This window comes from Pipistrellus kuhlii, unplaced genomic scaffold (assembly GCF_014108245.1).
Source record: "Pipistrellus kuhlii isolate mPipKuh1 unplaced genomic scaffold, mPipKuh1.p scaffold_m20_p_2, whole genome shotgun sequence".
In the NCBI taxonomy this organism is placed as follows: Eukaryota; Metazoa; Chordata; class Mammalia; order Chiroptera; family Vespertilionidae; genus Pipistrellus; species Pipistrellus kuhlii.
The window spans coordinates 144057319-144078459 of NW_023425515.1; the positions used below are offsets into that span (position 1 = coordinate 144057319).

A 21141-nucleotide genomic window follows, 5' to 3' on the forward strand; every position below is an offset into this window, starting at 1 on the left:
ATTTTATTTTTTTATTTTTTATTAAATTATTATCTGTGTACATATTTTAAAATGAGGGAATGGTTTTAGTTTTTGCCCATTGAGTATGATGTTGGCTTTGGGTTTATCATATATATCTTTTATTATGTTGTATGATCTTTGTACTCCCACCTTGTTGAGAGTTTTTATCAGGAAAGGTTGTTGGATTTTATCAAATGCTTTTTCTGCATCAATTGATATGCCTATATGATTTTTATCTTTCAATTTGTTTATGTGATGTATCACATTTATTGATTTGCAGAAATTGTATCATCCTTGCATTCCCGGAATAAATCCTACTTGGTCATGGTGTATGATCTTTCTGATGTTCTGCTGGAGCCAATTTGCTAGAATTTTTTTTTTTTTAATAAGTTTTTATTGTTCATATTATTACAAATGTTCCTTCCCCCCCCCCCACCATTGCTTTCCTCCACCAGGTTCCCACCCCGCCCTCTGCCCTTTCCCCTCTCCCCATTGTCCTCATCCATAGGTGCACAGTTTATGTTCAGTCTCTTCCCACGCCCCCCTCTCCCCTTTACCCCAAGAATCGTCAGTTCACTCCCCTTCCATACCTCTGATTCTATTATATTCAACAGTTAATATTGTTCATCAGATTTTTTTAATTTCCTTGGTTTTTAGATTCACTTGTTGATAGTTATGTATTTGTTGTTCATAATTTTTATCTTTGTTTACTTTCTCTTCTGAAAGAACCCCCTTCAGCAATTCATATAATTCTGGTTTGGTGGTGATGAACTCCTTTAGCTTTTTTTTATTAGTGAAGCTCTTTATCTGGCCTTCGATTCTGAGTGATAGCTTTGCTGGGTAGATTATTTTTGGCTGTAGGTTCTTGCTATTCATCACCTTGAATATTTCTTGCCATTCCCTTCTGGCCTGCATGGTTTCTGTTGAGAAGTCAGCTGACAATCGTATAGGTGCTCCTTTGTAGGTTACTACCTTCTTTGCTCTTGCTTCTTTTAATATTCTCTCTTTGTCTTTTGCTCTTGGAATTTTAATAATGATGTGTCTCGGTGTGGTCCTCTTTGGATTCCTTTTGTTTGGAGTTCTGTGCGCTTCCTGGACTTGTAAGTCTAATTCTTTCACCAGGTAGGGGAAGTTTTCTGTCACTATTTCTTTCAGTATGTTTTTGATATCTTGCTCTCTCTCATCTTCTGGGACCCCCATAATTCTGATGTTGGTTCGCTTGAAGTTGTCCCAGAGGTTTCTTACATTATCTTCAATTTTCTGGATTCTCTTGCCTTCTAGCTTCTGTGGAGGAGTGTCTTCTGGCTCTTTATGTTCCAAATCTTTGACTTGATTCTTGCAATCTTCCCTTCTGTTTTTAGGACTCAGTAAAATATTTTTTATTTCAGACAATGTATTCTTTATTTCTTGTTGATCCCTTATCATTTCTTGTTGACTCCTTATTAATTCTAGTTGATCTCTTTTCATATCCTCATAGGCCTTATCCATCTTTTCTAGGAAATTCTTGAAAAACCTTATAAGCGTAGATTTGAACTCTATATCCAGACGCTTTTTGTCCTCCATTTCTTTTGTTTGTGATCTATTTTGTTGTCGCATTTCGCAGTTACAGATGGGACGGGGTTTCAGGGTGGAGCCTGCAGCTTTGGCTTCTGTCAGCCCCGCCCTATGCGGGTCCTTCAGTGCTCGCTGCCGGCGCCTCTGAGAGAAAGGTGCCCTCGATTTTTGCCTGCTGCCAAACAGTCTATGCTCTCCCCTAATGAGCCCGGTATTGGGGTTCAGTTCAGTTGGAAGTGGAGTTGGAGGTGGCGTTCAGAGCAGTCTGGAGCCCAGGTCTCCTTCCCGTCAGGGCAATCCTGCGGCACAGCCGACCGTCCCTTCTCTGCGCGCCGTGTGCGCGCCTCCGGGACCTCCTTTCGCCTCTCCCCCGGGTTCCGCCTTACAGCCCGGCTCCCTATGGCTGAGCCTGAGTCCTCGGGGTCTGGCCCAGAACCGGGTTCAGAGCAGTTGGGGGCCCAGCACAGTCGGAGCTTTTCTCTCCTTTCCGCTCGGGAACGCCCGCCAGGCACTCGGCCTCCCTCCTCTCTGGCTCCGTCCTCTCCGCGCCGCGTCTCCGTACCTTGGCTTTTCCAGCTCCTCCTCGCCTCCTTCTGGTTTTCTCCTTGCTTCTCGCTGTAGAATTTCCAGTCAGTCAACCTTCCTGTAGTTCTGGGCAATGTCCGTTTTATATTTTAGTTGTATTTTATTGGAATTGTTGTGTGCGGCTGCGGCTAGGTGTTCACCTGGGCGCAGCCATCTTGGATCCTCCAATTTGCTAGAATTTTGTTGAGGGTTTGGCATCTAAGTTCATGAGGGATATTGGCCTGTAATTCTCTTTCATTGAGTTGTCTTTATCTGGTTTTGGTGTTAGTATGATGCTGGCTTCATAGAAGGATTTTGGAAGTGTTCCTTCCTCTTGAATTTTTTGGAATAGTCTGAGGAGGATAGGTTTTAGTTCTTCCTTGAATGTTTGGTAAAACTCTCCTGTGAAGCCATCTGGCCCTGGGCTTTTGTTTGCTGGAAGCTTTTTGATGACTGTTTCAATTTCTTCCCAAGTCACTGGTCTATTGAGGTTTTTAGATTCTTCCTGATTGAGTTTTGGAAGGTTGTATTTTTCTAGGAATCTGTCCATTTTCTCCAGGTTGTCCAGTTTGTTGGAATAGAGTTGTTCATAGTATTTTGTTACAATCCTTTGTATTTCGGCGGGGTCTGTTGTTATTTCACCTCTTTCGTTTCTGATTTTGTTTATTTGGGGGATTTCATAAATTTTTATGGTTCTAGATAATTTCAGTGACCTCCTGGCTGGTCTCTCTACCTCTGTCCTTGCCCCCCAAGCCCTAACCCTTTGCAGTATTTTTTTTTTCTACCCAGCAGCCAGTGGGATCCTTTTAAATATGTCACATTATGTCTTTCTTTTGCTCACCCCCAGCACCACAACCTCCCAAGTTACTCAGATTAAAAGCCAAAATTCTAACAATGGCCTACAAGACCCTTTACTGACTGCCTGGCTTTTCGACCACACAGGCTGTACTTACTCTCCCTCTGATCCCTGATTTTGAATCATGCTGGCCATCTGTTGTCTGCAAAAGATACAGGAAAGCTCCTGCCTCAGCGCCTTAGATTTGCTGCTCTCCCTGCCTACAGTACTTTGTTTTCAGGCGTCTATAGCTTGACCACTAGTCTTTTTCAAATCTTTCTTCAGACATTACCTTTTTAGTGAGACCTTCCTTGACTACCTATTTAAAATGGGAATCCCACCAAGCTAACTTTCATCCTTCAGCCTCCTTTCTTTCTTTTTTTTCATAGCATTTATCACTGTCCTTAAACAAACAATTTTACTTATGTATTGTTATCTATATCTCCCTATTAGAAGGTAAACTTCTTGGGAGCAATAATTTTTATCTGTTTTGTTCATTATTATATCCCCAATGCCTAGAATAGACATAGAGTAGTGATCAGTAAATCTTTATTGAATGAATGAATGAATGAATGAATGAGGAATAGCTTCCTACTCCCAGTCTAGGCATTTTTCTGTTATAATGTAAAAATTTATCATTCCCATGATGAAAAACAAAATAAATCCTTATACATTATGCTTGCTTGTGGTTTTGTAAATTATTAACTATATTATTATTTCTTCCTAGTTAATGTAGTGGTTTAACCTTCAATATAACTTTCTCTTTCACTCACCAAACTGTAATTTGTATTAGAATGTTAAAACCTAAATGATTTGAAATTGTACTAAATTAACTGATGAAGAACTACTACAGTCATAGTGCCCCTTTGTGGTTACTGAAAGAATCAGAACTGAGAATATAATTTATCTGCCAATAATTCAGACTTACTTTTAGTCTGCCAGGCAATAGTTTATCTATTGATCCAGGCCGTACTTTTATGTATTTTGTTGTTTGTTAACTGTCAGTATGGTCTAGACATGTTTCAAATACATTTGAAGGACAGAGTGTGATCAATTATGATGCTCAGCTTCAATGTGACCTTCATTTTTGGCTACTTACATGTTGATTGCTACTAATCAGAACAAACTGGTCTGTTAGAAGGAGAGAGTAAAGAACAGTTGCTATATTGTTTTCTAACAGCTCATTTTGTGTCTGGGATAAAATTTGATGTGCTTCTCTTTACCAAACCACTTTTATACCACTTAATTACTCTCTTTTATGGGTTGCTTACACAGGACTTTTATCTATGTAAAAGTATAAATTGTATGTGTATCTATTTATAAATATACAAACCATCATTGTCCCAACTCAGGAATTCTTACCATCATTTAAAGGCTGAGAAAGCATTAGTACCTTCAGTATTCACCTTTATAAATCCATTTAAATGTACCCACTAGAGGACTAGTTTAGTTCTCTTTCAAAGTCATTTAATAAATTATCAAAGTAAAAATTTCTGTTAGGTGGCTCCTACTATGTTAATGATTTATTCAGCTTAGCTGTAATCAAAGTGAGCTTTTGACATTTGCATTAATACAAATGTTGCCTTCTTCCAAGAAAAAAAAGTGAGCATATTAGATGTTGTGAATGTCCCTAAATGGTTCTTCAACTTTTGTAGAGATAGTTGTGAAACTTCTGATAATCCCTCTAGAGGTATGAGTATGTATGTGATTGTGTGTGTGTGTGTGCTCATGTGTGTATGAAACACTAAGAAAGAGAAAATACATATGGAGATGGGTTTTCAAAACTTCTAGAAAGAATTAGACTGCTGCTACTATAAAACAATATCAACTGTTTGAGATTTTAGGTGTTAATTTAGTTATCCACCTATTACCTTATCTTTGGGGCCAACACATGTCCTTGTGGGCAGAAACATGGCCCAAAGCTGAGAAGATGTGAGCTCAGCAGCAGTGTTTCCTCCTAACTGCCAATGAAGGTGAACTAGCATCTGGCAAGTAAGAATAGTTAGCAAAGTGTACAATCGGGAGGTGGGGCAAGTCACAAGGAGCAACTGAAGGTGAAGGAGAGAATGTGCAGGAAGAATTGACTTCACCTCTCATGACTTAATATGATTTCTTTCTTTCTTTTTCACAAGGAAAAACAAAACCATTGGAGTGCTTTTTTTTATTTTTATTTTTTGTAATGCTAGTTTCTCTCTGTGGAGTTACTAATTGGATTTCAGTCATACCACCGCGGCTCTGCAGACTAGCAGAGGGATCTGGTTTGGCATTAATAGGGCCCCAAAGTTTATTAACGTGAAATAATTGCATCGGTGACCTCTCTGCCTACATGTGACTTGTGTTGCTAAAAGACTATAATAACAATTGATTTCCACAAATAGCCCTCATTTTGTTAGTTTCTAATGGTAACAAAACCCCAATTATGTTTTGAGAATTGTTGATAATTCAATGGCACTGATAGTTATTAGTAGCATAAGTTATCAATGTTTGGAGCATTTTAATCATCATTTTATTCAAATATAAGAAAAGAAGCAAGTTTCTAACCCTAAAAATATATACACTACATAGGAAAAATTGACAAAATCTGAATAAAGCTAATGTATTGTAACATAATCAATTTTCTGGTGGTGATATTCTACTATAGTTATGCAAATTATTGCCATTGGGCAAAACTGGCTGAAAAGTATGTGGACTCTGTTGTTTCTCAGAGTTGCATGTAGATCTATAATTATCTGAAAATCAGAAGTTAAAAATAAGTGCATCATTGACAGCATCTTATCATTTTAACAGAACACAACATCGAAGGGCAAGGGATAGAGATTAACAATCAGTATATGAAATTTCATTTTTTACAATATGATTAGAAAGTTGATTTAGTTTCTTATATGGAAAATGGTGCTTGCTCTTAATCATGTTGAGTACTTTAGAAGTCTAACCTTATAGATGTATCCTTGGTTTGTTCTGCTTAATTCAGTTCCCACCATTGTGTTCCTTTTCTACCTAGATCTGTGTCTCCAAGTGCCCAGAAAAATTTTTAACCTATTTGGAAATGCAATTTCCATTCGAAAGAGACAAACACTCTTGGGACTATTATAGCCAGTTCTGCAAGTCCCCTATTTTTCGCCCTGCACAGGTATGTATGTTCAAGTATATAAATTTAGAAAATAATTTAACTTTTATTTCAATATCTAGTGAAGCTTGAGCATTTGTAACTGAATGAGCTCCCAAATATAGGAAATGATTACTAAAGGTACCATTCCATTAAAACATGTGCTCACATGCAAGTATATACAGAAAAACACACATATCATTTATAGCATATTTTGTAGGTTTGGGGGGTTATGCAAGACGTAAGTCTGGAAAGTTAGCTTCAGTTTTTCCCTGACACCAATAAATTTTCTACTTGGATGGAAGTTTTTGCTGTCAAGAGCTAAGACTTAATGTCATTGGCAGTCACTATTTTATTAATGCATTGATGAAGCTCCCTGTTTAATTAATAACATGTAAAATTTTACTTCCAACCCTCACTTATAATTATTCATTTTTTAAAAATCCCCAAACCCTACCTAGGCTTATGAATTATTGATATAAAAGAACTTGAAAGCTTAATTAGTATTAAGGACTTCCAAATTAGAGAAGATGTTGTTCTTTCTAGGAGAAAATTTAAGGGTTAGAGACTCAGTAAGTAACTCACACCTATTTTCTTTAAAAAAAATATTTTTATTGATTTCAGAGAGGAAGGGAAAGGGAGAGAGATATAGAAACATCAATGATGAGGAGAATCATTGATCACCTGCCTGCCTCCTGCACATCCCCTCCTGAGGATCAAGCCCATAACCCAGGCATGTGCCCTGACCAGGAATTGCACCTTGACTTTCTGGTTCATAGGTCAACGCTCAACCACTGAGCAACACTGGCTGGGTTCTTTTTTTATTTTATTTGTTTAAAGAGTTACATACTTTCAAAGGTGTGCTTTGATTTCAGAGGGTCTGGTTTTATTTTTGTTGATTCAATTGAATTTCAGTTAGAGCGTTTAAGAGCATTTGTTAACCAATTATGTGGGTATGATAATCTCACTAATACTTTTATTAGGGGAGTAATTTGGAATAATGAGATTATTATGCAACTGTACTTTTAATGGACAAGGGTTCTATATTGAGAGTAAAAGATGTCATCACATAGCCTTTGAAATGTTAACATACTCTTTTTTCCATTTTAGACTCTCTCACAAATAGTAATGGATGGTGATTGTCCAGCAGCAATTTTTCCAAGCAAACCTTGTAAGTGGTTATTATTTTACCTTAGAAATATAGAATCTATGAAGAAGTTGCTTAATTTAACTCCCTTATTTCACAATGGAAGAAATTGAGGTCAATAATATTACCAAGACTGGTCCAAGACCCCAGAGTTAATTAGGAAGGAAGCCAAAGCTAATGCTTATTCTCCTGACACTAGCCAAGGCTATTTCCACTGGAGTTGTGTGAGTTTGGGGTTTTGATGCATAAACATCCACATATAAAAAAATTGAAAATTAATTTTTGAAAGCCCAATCAGACTGATTATTTGGTACTTTATGAACACACATAAGCACACACAGAAACAGACATTTACTGAATACTGACCCCTGAATTCAACCAAAATGTTTGTTCAGAAATTGCTTGGGGAGTGATGGACAGACGTATACTTTTCTTTATAATTTGAAATTTGAAATATTTATATGTCTCCTGAATAAATCAACACTTCATATCTTTAAAATTTATAAACTTTATTTAACTCTGTTTAGAAGAAAATGAAATAATCAATAATTTTCCTTTCTTACGGATATAATTCTAATTATAGAGAAAAATCTTTACATAAAGATGTTCATCATAATGTTATCCAAAAGGACCTCCTAAAAAAACACAAAGACATACTCTAATGCCTAAGAGCAAGAGAAAGCTCAAATAATTGGTGAAATGTTTACTAAATGAAATATTTTAGTTTTACAAGTATTATGTAAAATTATAATGTTAAATGAAATATAAGTTTCTATATGCATTAGAATGAAAAACATATATAAATTAAAATAAAGAAAAAATTGGAAAGGAATATGCCATTATATTAAATGGTTGTTTTGGAGGTGGCAAAACACTGGGCATTTTCTCCATTTTTAAAAAATATATATATATTTTATTGATTTTTTACAGAGAGGAAGGGAGAGGGATAGAGAGTTAGAAACATCTATGAGACAGAAACATTGACTAGCTGTCTCTTGCATACCTGCCACTGGGGATGTGCCCACAACCAAGGTACATGCCCTTGACCAGAATCGAACCTGGGACCCTTCAGTCCGCAAGCTGATGCTCTATCCACTGAGCCAAACCGGTTTTGGCTCCATTTTTCTTTTTACAATGAATATATGTTTCTTTTAATATGAAAAAAAGTCAATTCATCAGGGTTGAGTAGAAAGTCAGGTAAAAATTGAAGTAGCTACCACCAAACACAATGTCTTGTAGGCTCCCATCACTCTTTGTTTGGTCATTAAAGACTCAAGCAAAGATATAAATTTTCCAAGCAATTGCATTTTACCAGGAAGCAAGTCACATTTTCCAAAAAATATTTCATTTAACCTAGGCAGCAAGTGTCTATTGCAAAGAATAGTACAAACTTTTTATGCAAAAAGATGAAGATATAATAGTATAAAAGTATGAGATATAGTTCCTGCTCTTACAGGTACAGTTTGGTTAAATCTCACAATATAAAATGTACAATGGTGATACATAAATGAATAAGACATAGTCCCTGCCTGTCTAGTGATGGGGACATTAAGGTAAACATTGCAATCAATGTGTATTTCCCTGGTATGGGAGTAAGCATAGTTACTTAATAGAATAGTATACAGCTAATAAAATTCACTCATTAAAGTAGGGGTGTCGAACTCAATCAGAGAAGGGGCCAAAATCTAAAATCCAGCCTAAATCGCGGGCCGAATGGTTTACTGAACAGTCATGAACTGTCATTGTGATGGAAACGCAGCGGAGTGCAGTGATGACAGCGCTGTGCGAGCCACATTGCAAGGCCTGGCGGGACGGATTTGGCCCGCGGGCCTTGTGTTTGACACATGTGCATTAAAGAGTTTATAAAAGGAAATGAATAATATGAAAAAGAAAAAACACAAGTAATGTATAATTATAATGAGAAAAAACAAAAGCCCACAGTCTTGTAGGAGAAAGACTGAAAGGGAAGTTAACAAAAGATATAATTCACTGTGGGTGAATTAATAAATTATGCATAGTTTGGTATCTTCATATTTTCTCTATTTTCCAAATATGCACTGAGCATATTTAGTAATTGAAACTAACAGACTGAATGAGTAGTTGCCTAGAAATAATATTTAGAACAGACCTGGGGGACTCTGTAGGGAGACACAGCTGTATTTAAGGAGTGGAAAGGGAAAAGTGCACAGAAGGATGCAGGAGGGAATCCAAACATAATAAGGCAAAGAAGTGACTTTGGAAAGGCAGGGGTGGCCTTCCATGTCAAAGACTCTGGAAAGCTAACTCATTCAACAGCAAATATTTACTGAGTTACACCATGTACCAAGCACTGGGCTAGGTCATAGGTTCAAGCAGGATGAAGACTAAAAAATGTTTGGAGGTTTTGGGAATTAGGAAGTCTTTGGGATCACTGGAAGACAAGTTCCATGGAGTTGTGGGCAGAAGTGTGATTGGGTTAAGAGGGAATGGAAGCAGCTGGTAGAGACTGTTATGTCAGTTGTGCCAGGGAGTGGGAAGGGGAAAGACAGAGAGGCTAAGGAAGGAGGAGCCAGCCATATAATATTCTAAGAGCTCCAGAAGGTGGAGGAGGGTAGACAAGAGATCACTTGAGCCAGGAATGTCAGGAGAGCCTTTATAAGGACATATTTCTTCCTTTTCTGTATCAACTGCTTTGATATGTTTAAGTCTAAACTTTATATGAACCCATGCAAACCTGTGATGCTTGGTTGGGGAGCTTCCCAGATGAAATCTGAAACCAGCTCCCATGCACAGATGGTAGAGAAGTAAAATCAAGTTTCATAAGTAAAGGATCTGAGGGGAGGAGAAGAGATAAACCAAGGAACTTATATACTTAACATACATAGCCCATGAGCACGGGCAATGGCGTAGCGAAGTCCTGGGTGTGTGTGTGGGGTGTGTGGGGAGAGCCTGAGAAGAGGGTAAAAGTGGGGAGAACTGGAGATATCTGTAATACTATCAACAATAAAATATATATTTTAAAAAGTAACCAAGGGACCTTACTTAGTAGGCTTGTCTTGGGCGGCCTCCAGACGAGTAGTTTTCTGTACCCACCTGCCAAATATTAGAGGCCTTAAGCGGGGTGTGTGTGTGTGTGTGTGTGTGTGTGTGTGTGTGTGTGTGTGTGTGTCAGTCACTTACCCAATCCAGATACTCTCATCACCATATTCTGTCTCAAAGCTTCTAACTTGGAAAACATCCCAAGCACAGGGGAGGAAGTGGGAGCCTCCAGTTGCCCAGGTCCAGCTAGTGGTCAAACCAGAGATCACATCTTTTTTGACCTTCCCACATGACCCTGACCATGACTGGCTCTTACAGTCACATGGTCTCTGCCTTTGCACTGTGCCCTGAGAAATCAACAGGAGGGATTCCCTAGCGTGGAGGTGGCTTGTTTGGTGGCTATCTGGCTACTTTGGAGGCAGACACCATGGCAGCAATATAGGCACAAGCAAGGGGAAAACAAGGATATCCAAAACCAGGGACAAATTATTTATTTGTTTATTTATTTATCTATCTATTTATTTATTACCAAGAGGATCATGATCTGAACAATGGATTTACTAAGTCCCCTAGGTTGGGGGTAAGATCACTCAGGACAGTTACTTGTATCCTCATGTGATTTAATAAAGATGGTATATTAGTACACTCATCAGGTATGAGCATGCAACATATAAAATGTTATGTATTTATATATGTTATATTTTTTATATATTTGGCAGGTGAGTACAAAAAATCTACTCACCTTGCAGCTGCTCAAAACAAGTGTCATAAGTTTCCTTGCCAACTAAACATGCCACCTACAGTCTGGAGTGTTCTGACTTTTTTTCATTCTCTCCTTGCCCTCCACATCTGGGGGCTCCTTTTGGATTTACACCCAGGAATCTCCAGCCAGGCTTATGAGCCAACATGCTTCTTATAAGAAAAAATATGAAAATTATTCATTTTTAAATTTATTTTCTCACTTCATTTAAAATTGGGATTTAAACATATTTTTAGCAATAAAGATTGTAAAGGGGCAAGGATTCTAGTTAATCAAAATAATCATATAGGAGGTAGAACAATGAATTAATAACTCTTCTCAGAAACTGTGCTAGTGGTCAAACCAGAGATCACTTTTGGATTGAGTAATTTTTGTTAGCTTCAGTGTTTCTATTTCCAGACTCTAAAAAAAAAAAACCATGTAAATGAGAAAGGTAGAAAATTTTTGAAGCTTTACAAATCCTATCTAATAAAGAGGGAATATGCCAATTGACCATCACTCCATCACAAAGACGGCTGCATCCACAGCTGAGGCCAAGTTCCCATAGGAGACTTAACAAGCAACCAGCAGGGACCTGAGCTATGCCCTCCCCGATCTGGGGCTTGACAGGGGACCTCAGGCTGTGCCCCCTACCCAGTGGGGCCTGACGAGGGTCCTCAAGGTGCACCCCCAGTGCTGGGTTGAGGGAACTCAGGCTGCGCCGCCACCCAGTGGGGCTTGACAGGGACCTGAGACAGTGGGACCTGAGGCTGTGTGCCCCCAACCTAGTGGGGCTTGATGGGATACCTCAGGCCATGCCCCCAACCCAGCGGGGCTTGATGAGGGATGTCAGGCTGTGTCCCCTACCTGGCGGGCTTGATGGAGGACCTCAAGGCACACCCCCCCAGTCCTGGCGCCGGGCTGGGGACCTGAGGCTACGCCCCTTGCCTGGCAGGGCTTGACAAGGTTGGAACTGGCTGGATCGGGATCTATCTCAATGTGGGGTGATCCGGCTGGGTCTGAGTCTTACAATTTTGAGGTGCATGTGGGTGGGCAGGAACTTGACTCTGGGTCCTATGGTGAACCCCAGACTCTGACAGAAGGGAGGTTTTCATATACATTTTACTAATTTTATTTCATCTCTGACACTTCTATTATAGAGAAAGGGCAAATAGCAATATTAAATTATTTCCTCTAATTAATTCCCTTTTAATGTGCACAAATTTTGTGCAGTGGATCACTAGTTAAAATATAATTGTCTTAGTAATACTGAAAGTTTGAGTAATACTGAAAATTTATTTTCCAAGCAATTATTCACTAATCTAATTTTCAAGGTTTCATTCAAGGAGTATCTAAGTTGGTGTGTGTGGTTCTTTTCTTTTCTTTTTATTTTTTTAAATAATAAAACTAAACTCATCCAATATTAGAAGTAAATGTAGCCTTTTAAAATCTACACGAGAGCTACAGTATCAGAGTTCCTCTTTTAAAACATGTGCTGTATATCTTACTTGATGAATGTACCATGTATAAAATAATTAAGTTTAGAATTTATCTTCAGATTGTCATTATATTTGCTTTCCATGTGTCTTATAACAAGCAGGCAATTTTCTGACCATAAAATAATGAGTAATTATAATTGCTTAGTAGCAATTATACATTGTCTTGCAAGAACTTGGTTATAAATAACAGAAAGCTTAACAAAGGGAGGAAGTAGAAAAGTGATTACCATAATTTTCATTTATTAATATTTTTACAGTTCTCCGGAGGTGTTTCCCTGACTTCTCTACTGAAAATGGCATTTTAACAGTAGGAAATAAGACCACATTCGAAGATGGAAAAGGGCATACAAGAAATGCTGTAGAACTCAAGGCAGCTGCAAAGTATGCTTGTTTCTATTTCCATTTTCAGTTTTGATGCTCCCCATTTTTGTACCCAAAACTAAAGCTTCCATTAGTTTATCACAGGAAGAATTATGTATTATGAAATATACATGTCACTGTGGATTGGAAAGCTTGGTCTGTGCTCATTAAGAAAAGCATCTAAAGGAGAAACCAGAAGAATTAGAAAGAACAATTATGATTTTTAAAATGGGTAAATCTTTCATTAGCAACAGGTATAGAAATAAGACATCAGAAAATGTACTGAAAAATAATCATATAACTTGCTTTTTGAATGGACATAATTTTAGAAAACCTATGTTTTTAAAGCACCATTTAAATAAATATGACTGAAATAATAAAGCTACCCAATGTTTTTATGGGATAGGGCCTTAAGAAAGGTGAGACAGCCTCCCAATGCTGTTTCAGTACTAACTACAATGTTAGTATGTCTACATAATAACTACAATGAACTGAGTTTTCTGTTTTCATTGGTTGCACACATCACAGTACTCCACATTGGAAAATATAATTCCCTGGTTGCACACACACATGAGTTCACAAACATACACACACAGAGCATCATTGCATTGCTTAGTTGTTGAATGAAAATAAAGGTATTCTAAAATTTAATTTCTTTCTTAAAAGACTTTTAGCATTCCTAATAGAATAGTACAGTATCTACACGTCGAGAATATAATAGCAACATGGACAAATTTTGCAAATAGAAAGCTATGTGGAATAATACAAGTACAATTCCATTAATAAAAAAAATTCAAAAACAAGTGCCAGCAAATTAAATTACCCTGTGATGCATATATAAGTGGTAAAACTAAAAAGAAAACTAGGAAATTATTATCACAAAAATCAGGATTGTGGTTATTTTAGGCAGGGTGGGGAACCTTTTTTCTGCCAAGGGCCATTTGGATTTTTATAACACCATTTGCAGGCCATACAAAATTAATAACTTAAAACTTAGCCTGCTATGTTTGGTCAAACATTGATTAACTCACCCCTAGTGCCTTGGCAGGACCAGACCAAATGATTTTGTGGGACTTACATAGCCCATGGCCCTGACGTCCCCGTCCCCTCAACCCCCACTTTAGGGAAAGGGGGAAGGTATTGTGATTGGGGTACAATGGAAAAGGGATGACATAATTGTAGTTACTTACATGTGTTCATTTGATCATTCATCAAACTGGATATTAATGATTTGCGCACTTTTCTGTATGTGCCCATTGTTACAGAGCTCTCAGAGTTTTAGAAAGGTGAATTAAAGATGATGATTATTCTTGACTCTATGGATCTTGTAAGTTAAAAGCTGATCTTTACATTTAAATTTTTTCACATAGTGAGGCTTCTGCAATATTTAGGGCATGTCACATATGCTGGGAAAGTATATAGTCACCATATTTGAAAGCCTTAATGACTCTCTGTGTATAGATACAGCCGTCTTTGTAGGTTTACCAAAGAGACATCTCATGAACTGTTGTGTCTAGGAGTCACTACTGATAAATGGTTTCTAAAAATATGCTCTGAACAGCAGCTTGCAAAATTTCTTTTATCATGACAAGAACATTGATTTTCCCCCCTTTTTTGAATTCAGAAATATCAATAAAGCCCTCAATGCAAAGGCAATTGGAATGAAAGTGTTTGAAGACTATGCAATGAGTTGGTATTGGATTCTCATGTAAGTAAAAACATAGATGTTTTCCCCCCGCCCGATTCTGATTTTATCTTGGTAATACGCTTTTTTTTTTCTCTTCAAATTCCCAATATATTCATGAATTCAAGGTTGACTCAGACCTCAGTTCCTGCCATTTTGTTTTTTCCTATAGAATAAAACTGGGACAAAGATATTTGGAAATATTTCCAGTATTGAGAGGAAATTATAAGGGTATAGATTTTAATTATATTCATTAGAATACATGGAGGCAGCATCTAATACGTTGGCTTCTCATCACCTGTTATGGTGGATGCAGTGCTATTTCTCTGGCCTATTTTGTCACTTGTCCTTCCTTGACTTCCAAGGAATCATTCTTATTCTTTAATACATTCCTTCCACATAATGTTTGTTATTATCATCCACAAAGGTCTCTGTACTTATGAGGAGCTGAAAAAATATGAAGAGATGAGGAAATTCAAAATTTTCAGACATAAGATTTGCAGTCCTGAAAATGCAATCCCACTGTGGAGTGGTATATGTGTTTGATATAGCTAAGGACATTGTGTCAACTTCTGGCTGTTCTGTCACCTTCTTGTGTCTTAAAAGCATCTATGGTTGCCTACTGATCAAAGAATAAAGCGAAAACTTCTTTAGATACTGACAAGGCCATTTGCAACCTAGTCTAACTTAGTCTCCCAGGTTCATCTCCACCCAGGTTTTTTGATTAACCTTATATTCTAAACACATTAAATAGCCTTCCTAGACTGCCAAACTCACATGTTTTTGTGCATTCTGTTCTCTTTCCTAGCATTATCTTTCTTTATGCCCTAGGCAACTTTAAATCATTACTTTAAATCAGCTTTTATGTCATTTATGAAGTCTTATTTGACTCCCACAGATATAATTAGTTACAGCCTTCTCTGTGTTCTTTATACCTAGTGTGTGTGTGTGCGTGTGTGTGTGTGTGTTTACATACCTAAATACACATACACATGTATACCTATCTTATATATAGTGCCTATCTACCATTTTGTGTTTTATTTACTTGGCTCTTTTCCTCTGATAAACTGTGAACTGTTTACCATAGTAATTATGACATCGTTGTTTTCCTAATTCCTATTATAGTTTTTGGAACATAGAAGGTGCATTGAAAATGTCAATTCAAGCAACATTTATATAAATACTAAAGGAACAACATAGATATATTTAACTATAAGGTGCTTACTAAAGTCAAACTGTATTGTGTATAAAAAACTAGTGAGTAATTTTAAATCTGTAAAACTAATTTTCTGAGATTTTACTCATTTCAATGCTTTGTGTTAAATAATTGCAGTAATTATTGTCAGAGCGTATTACAATTTCAGGATATATCTCTATAGCAGAGGTTATAGTCTATACTTGATAGTATTAAACTGCTTCATCTGTCATCAGGTTCAGTTACCACTAGATTATGTTCATATTTCTTCTTTCACTCTCGTCTGAAAGGTATACACTCTGATAGATTCTCTTTCCCACATCACTCCCAGCATACACACTGGAAGCCTCTTTGCTACCCCGGCCCCATTCATACATTAGAGCATAAACACCTCCCTTTAGTTTCAGCTCTTTTGCTCTCATCTGTTTAATGACTATCAAGCCAAAGAGTGATACGCTGTGACTTAGTTTATTCACTTATAATTTTTATACAGGAATTTAAAATACACAGCATAAACCTTTATGAATATTTCCCTTGGACTATGCCATAGAATAATCTCTCAATTGAATAGAAGCATTAAAGGATCTGTGATTTTTAAAAGGAAATTTAGACCATAGTGAAAATGACTACAAAATCATGAGTTCAGGATCTGTGTGGGGCAGTTAGTTTTACTGTCTTTCTGTCCTAAGTCTCTTTCTGACTACTAGACAGTTATATTGCATAAGGTTTCCATAGGGTTTCCAGGTAGATAGGACAGCACAGTGGATAGGTGTGAATAAAAAACAACAAAAAACATAGCAACTGTGGGAGATAGGCCAAATTGTAGGTTGGAGGAATTGTGTTTTTTTCATGAACAATGATTGATACCAAGCTTCAGTTTACCTACCAGGCACAGGAAGATGAGTCATGTATAAATTCCCGATGGTCCCACTCTTTCATACAAAGTCCTAACAGAAACCATTGTTTGTGCTTTTAAATGTTACAAATGTTTCTATAGCTAGGTAAAATGAAATGATCTGAGAATTATTTTGAGTAGAAAAAAAAAAGCATTTTCTGGCTATATTCATTATGCCATGTTCAGCACACTTGACCCTGTGTTTGTGTTATGTTTCTTCCGTTAGTGGCCTGACAATCGCCATGCTCCTAAGTTGGCTATTTCTACTACTCCTGAGGTTCATAGCTGGATTCCTCTTCTGGATCTTTGTATTGGGTGTGCTTGGAATTATAGGTTATGGTAGGTATCACCCCTCTTAAGATCACCAAATATCAGAATTACCTTTTTCTTTTCAGTTGCCATCATCAATTTCCAAGAAGCATTTTCTTGCAGTGAATTTCATTATCCTTTGCTTCCCCCCAAAAGTGTTAAATTGAGAAATATTACTTGTTTGCATATATTTTATCCATAACTTTTTTTTCTTTTTTTTTAAATTCTTTATTGTTTAAAGTATTACATATAGTATTACACATGTCTCCTTTTTGCCCATTGACCTATCCCTGGCCATTCCCACCCCCTAGCACATTCCCTCACCCTCCTAGTATCTGTGTCCATATGCTCATATGCATGCATAAAAGTCCATTGGTTGATCTCTTAACACCCCACACACACAGCCTTCCCTCTGAAGTTTGATAGTCTATTTGATGCTTCTCTGTTTCTGGATCTATTTTTGTTCATCAGTTTATATTGTTCATTATATTCCACAAATGAGTGAGATCATGTGATATTTTCTTTCTCCAACTGCCTTATTTCACTTAGCAAAATGCTTTCCGTGTCTATCCATTATGTTGCAAATGCTAAGAGTTCCATCTTTTTTACAGCAGCGTAGTATTCCATTGTGTAGATGTGCCACTGATTTCTAATCCACTCATCTGCTGATGGGCACTTAGGCTGTTGCCAAATCTTAGCTATGGTGAATTGTGCTGCTATGAACATAGAGGTTCATATGTTCTTTCTGACTTCTTGGGATCTATTCCTAGAAGTAGGATTACTGGGTCAAATGGGAGTTTCATTTTTAATTTTTTGAGAAAACTCCGTATTGTTTTCCATAGTGGCTGCACCAGTCTGCATTCCCACCAGCAGTGCACAAGGGTTCCTTTTTCTCCACATCCTCACCAGCATTCTTCTTTATCTTGAAAAGAAAAGTATTTTTAACATGTTCTACTCTATCACTAGCAGCCTTTGGTGTCACATCTCATGGATATTAAGAAGGAAATGAAAAGATCCCTCTTAGGTTAATGAAAAACATTTCAGACAACTTATTTTATTCCTTTAATTTTTCTATTTGATCAAACGCCACATCTACATAGTTACAGAAGTGTGATCTATTTTTCCCTTTCAATTTAGTACCTTTAATCCAGGCACTGTCACACACTTTAATAATTGGCCAGCATGCAATCATGAGGCACCACTCTCTAGAGGCAGGTATTCTGAATTACACTTATTAGGTGGAGAGTTAACTTTACGTCAAGGTTGAAATTGAACCATTGACTTGATCCCTCCAAAAACCATACAAAAATGTGACACTAAAAAAATAAATCAAAGTCTCTCCCAAGGAATAGTATGACAATCATGACAGCTTTCTTTCAGTCCTATAATAAATGCATGGGCCAATATATGAATGTTTGGGAGGTTTCTATTCAAAAGAACGATTTTTCCTACACCATTTGGATTGAAAAGCAGTGTATGGTAGCAGACACCAAAATAACAATTTCCTATTTCTGTCACTCAAAGAAGAAGAGTTTTACATTTATCATTATAAGGAAGCAGTTGAACTTTAGGACCCAGCAATTCCACTTCTGGATATTTATCTGAAGAAACCAAAAACACTAATTTGAAAAAATATATGCATCCCTATGTTCATTAAACATTATTTACAATGATATGAAAGCAACCTAAATGCCTATTAATAGATGATTGGATAAATCAGATGTGATACATGTATATAATGGGATATTACTTGGCCATGAAAAAGAATGAAATTTTACTATTTGTGACAACATGGATGAATCTAGAGGGTATTACACTAGTTGAAATAAATCAGACAAAGAAAGACAAATGCCATATAATTTCACTTATATGTGGAATCTAAAGAAAAAAATAAGCAAACAAACAAAACAGAAACAGACCCATAGTTATGGCAAACCAATGGTTGCCAGAGAGGTAGGAAGTTTGGGAGCTTTGTGAAAAAAAGGTGAAGAGTTAAGATGTACAAATTGGAAGTTACATCATAGTCATAGGGATATAAAGCACAACTCAGGGAATATAGTAAATAATATTATAATAACTATGTATGTTAGCCACTGGGTACTAGACTTACCAGGGGGATCACTTTGTAATTTTATAAAAGTCTAACCACTATGCTATACACTGGAAACTATCCTAATATATAAAGAGCCAGGATCCATAATGTCCAAAATGATTGAACGGACAACCTAATGCCAGGCTGTGTGCGCAGCAGGCTCAGGTGGGCGGGGACTGCCGACTGGGCTGAACTGCTGACCTCTCAGTCCCTCCCTTCTGTCGCTGCCAAGGCAGGTGCGATGCAATAGGTCGGGGACCCCTGCCATCGCCCCACAATCAACCCATAGAGGGAGGCCCAGGCTATGCACCCAGCAGCGGTGGGCAGGGCCTTCCTCTGTGGGGTGATCAGTCTCCGGGCTTTCAGACAGCAAGAGGGTATAGGCCAGGCTGAAGGCCCCCCCTCGAGTGTATGAATTTCATGTACCAGGCCTCTAGGATAAAATAATATTGAATGGTAACTGTAATTGAAAAAGAATAATGCTGTAGAATCCCCAGGTTCAGTAGGTAGCCTGAGTTCTAATCCCAGATCCATAATGTATACCTGGGGAACTCTGGAAAAGTTTCTTAATGATTATAAGACCCATTTTCTTTATAATATCATTGCAATGATATCTCCATTTCACAAGATTGTGAGGATTAAATGAGATAATGAGTACAAAGCTCTCAGAACAGTGCCTGGAACACAGTAAACACTTTTTGGATTGGGTTATGTTACCATCCTTCTCTTTAATCTCAGTGAGTTTCTAATCATTTGAGTTTCTTTAGGTGTTCCCCATCTGCTCCTGCTGTGCAGCTGCCCATGAACAAGTGGGTCAGTCTGATGGAAGACCTGCTGTCCCTTCATCAGAAACTCCCCAGAAAGCCTTTTGTTTAAAAGCCCTTTTTTTGTGTGTGTTTCTGCTTGGAGCTCAAAGTAACCTCTGCTCTTTGCCAACATAGAGTCTGGGCTTGTGATTCAATCACCCTTTTATTATCATCAGGAAGCGAAGGCCACTAAAGTTTGCTATTGATTTCACTGACTTAACAAGCAAGAAAAATCTGAAATTGGCTAGAGTCCAAGTTTGGCAAAGGGAGAAAAGTTCGACAAAAGGGAGAAAGATGGTTGATATATAAAAAGTGCAGGTAAAACAACCGATTTTAGCTCTCTATTGACTCCCTAGGTAGTGATAACCCAGCAATTAATGGTGTGGCAAGTAAGCTTGAAGCTATTCATTGAGTGGAGAAATGTCCAACTAGATTTGGAAGTGTAAGTAAGACAGTAGGTAACTGACATCTATTACTCTCTTAGAAAATCAACTAGCAATATATCATGGGAAACCAACCATTTCCTACTGACAGCACCCTATTTACTAGGGCGGAGAACAATGTGGATGTGTCATACTGACCAGAGAAAATGCCAGGCTATTTGTGGGCAAGTGCCCATGAATACCAGAGGAACAATTCTCATTGGCCAGAACAAATTAAGAGTTACACAGGAGAGGCCATGTAACAACATAATTACAAGTATTGATTTGGAGATTGAAAAAAGGCACAATTCCAGATTCATTACATGTTAACTATGTGATCCTCTGCAAATACATAGTCTCTCTAATTTTTAGTTTTTGCATCTTTATAATAGGAATATGTATTAAATAAAATAGTATATATATATTAGTGTATCTGCTAGGCAGTTTTCTAAGTACTATATATATATATAGTACTTAGAAAACTGCCTAGCAGATAGCAACTATTCAATAAATAATATTAGTTGTTGTTACTATGCATGGATATTATTGAGGAAGGAGGATTAAAACCCAGGGGTCATACCGACAAGAGAGAGAGAGAGAGAGAGAGAGAGAGAGAGAGAGAGAGAGAGAGAGAGAGAGAAGCAATAAAACTATAGAAAAAGAAATGGGAAAACACTGCTGAGTCTCACATCCACCATTATGAAGGAACTAAATAGTCTAAAGGATTCTCTTGCTATGAAATAATGGCATAAATATCATATTATATTGGTTTATATAGTGTACTAGGGGCCCAGTGCATGAAATTCATGCTCAGGTAGGGTCCCTGGGCCTGGCTGGCAATCAGGGCAGATCTGTGGAGTGACCGGCAGGGCAATCAGGGGACCCCTGCTGGCACCCGATTTTTGCCAACCTGGGG

The 21141-nt window shown here is 37.5% G+C and overlaps 1 protein-coding gene across 1 annotated transcript in view; it reads left to right on the forward strand.

Annotated features, from left to right (window-relative positions):
* The window catches only part of SLC44A5 (solute carrier family 44 member 5), a 140736-nt gene that overhangs the window by 88386 nt on the left and 31209 nt on the right, over positions 1-21141 (forward strand). Inside the window, exons 6-10 of the mRNA XM_045583818.1 lie at positions 5955-6083; positions 7170-7230; positions 12720-12843; positions 14447-14530; positions 16823-16935. Coding sequence (XP_045439774.1) covers positions 5955-6083; positions 7170-7230; positions 12720-12843; positions 14447-14530; positions 16823-16935 — 511 coding nt within the window. The remainder of the gene's footprint in view (positions 1-5954; positions 6084-7169; positions 7231-12719; positions 12844-14446; positions 14531-16822; positions 16936-21141) is intronic.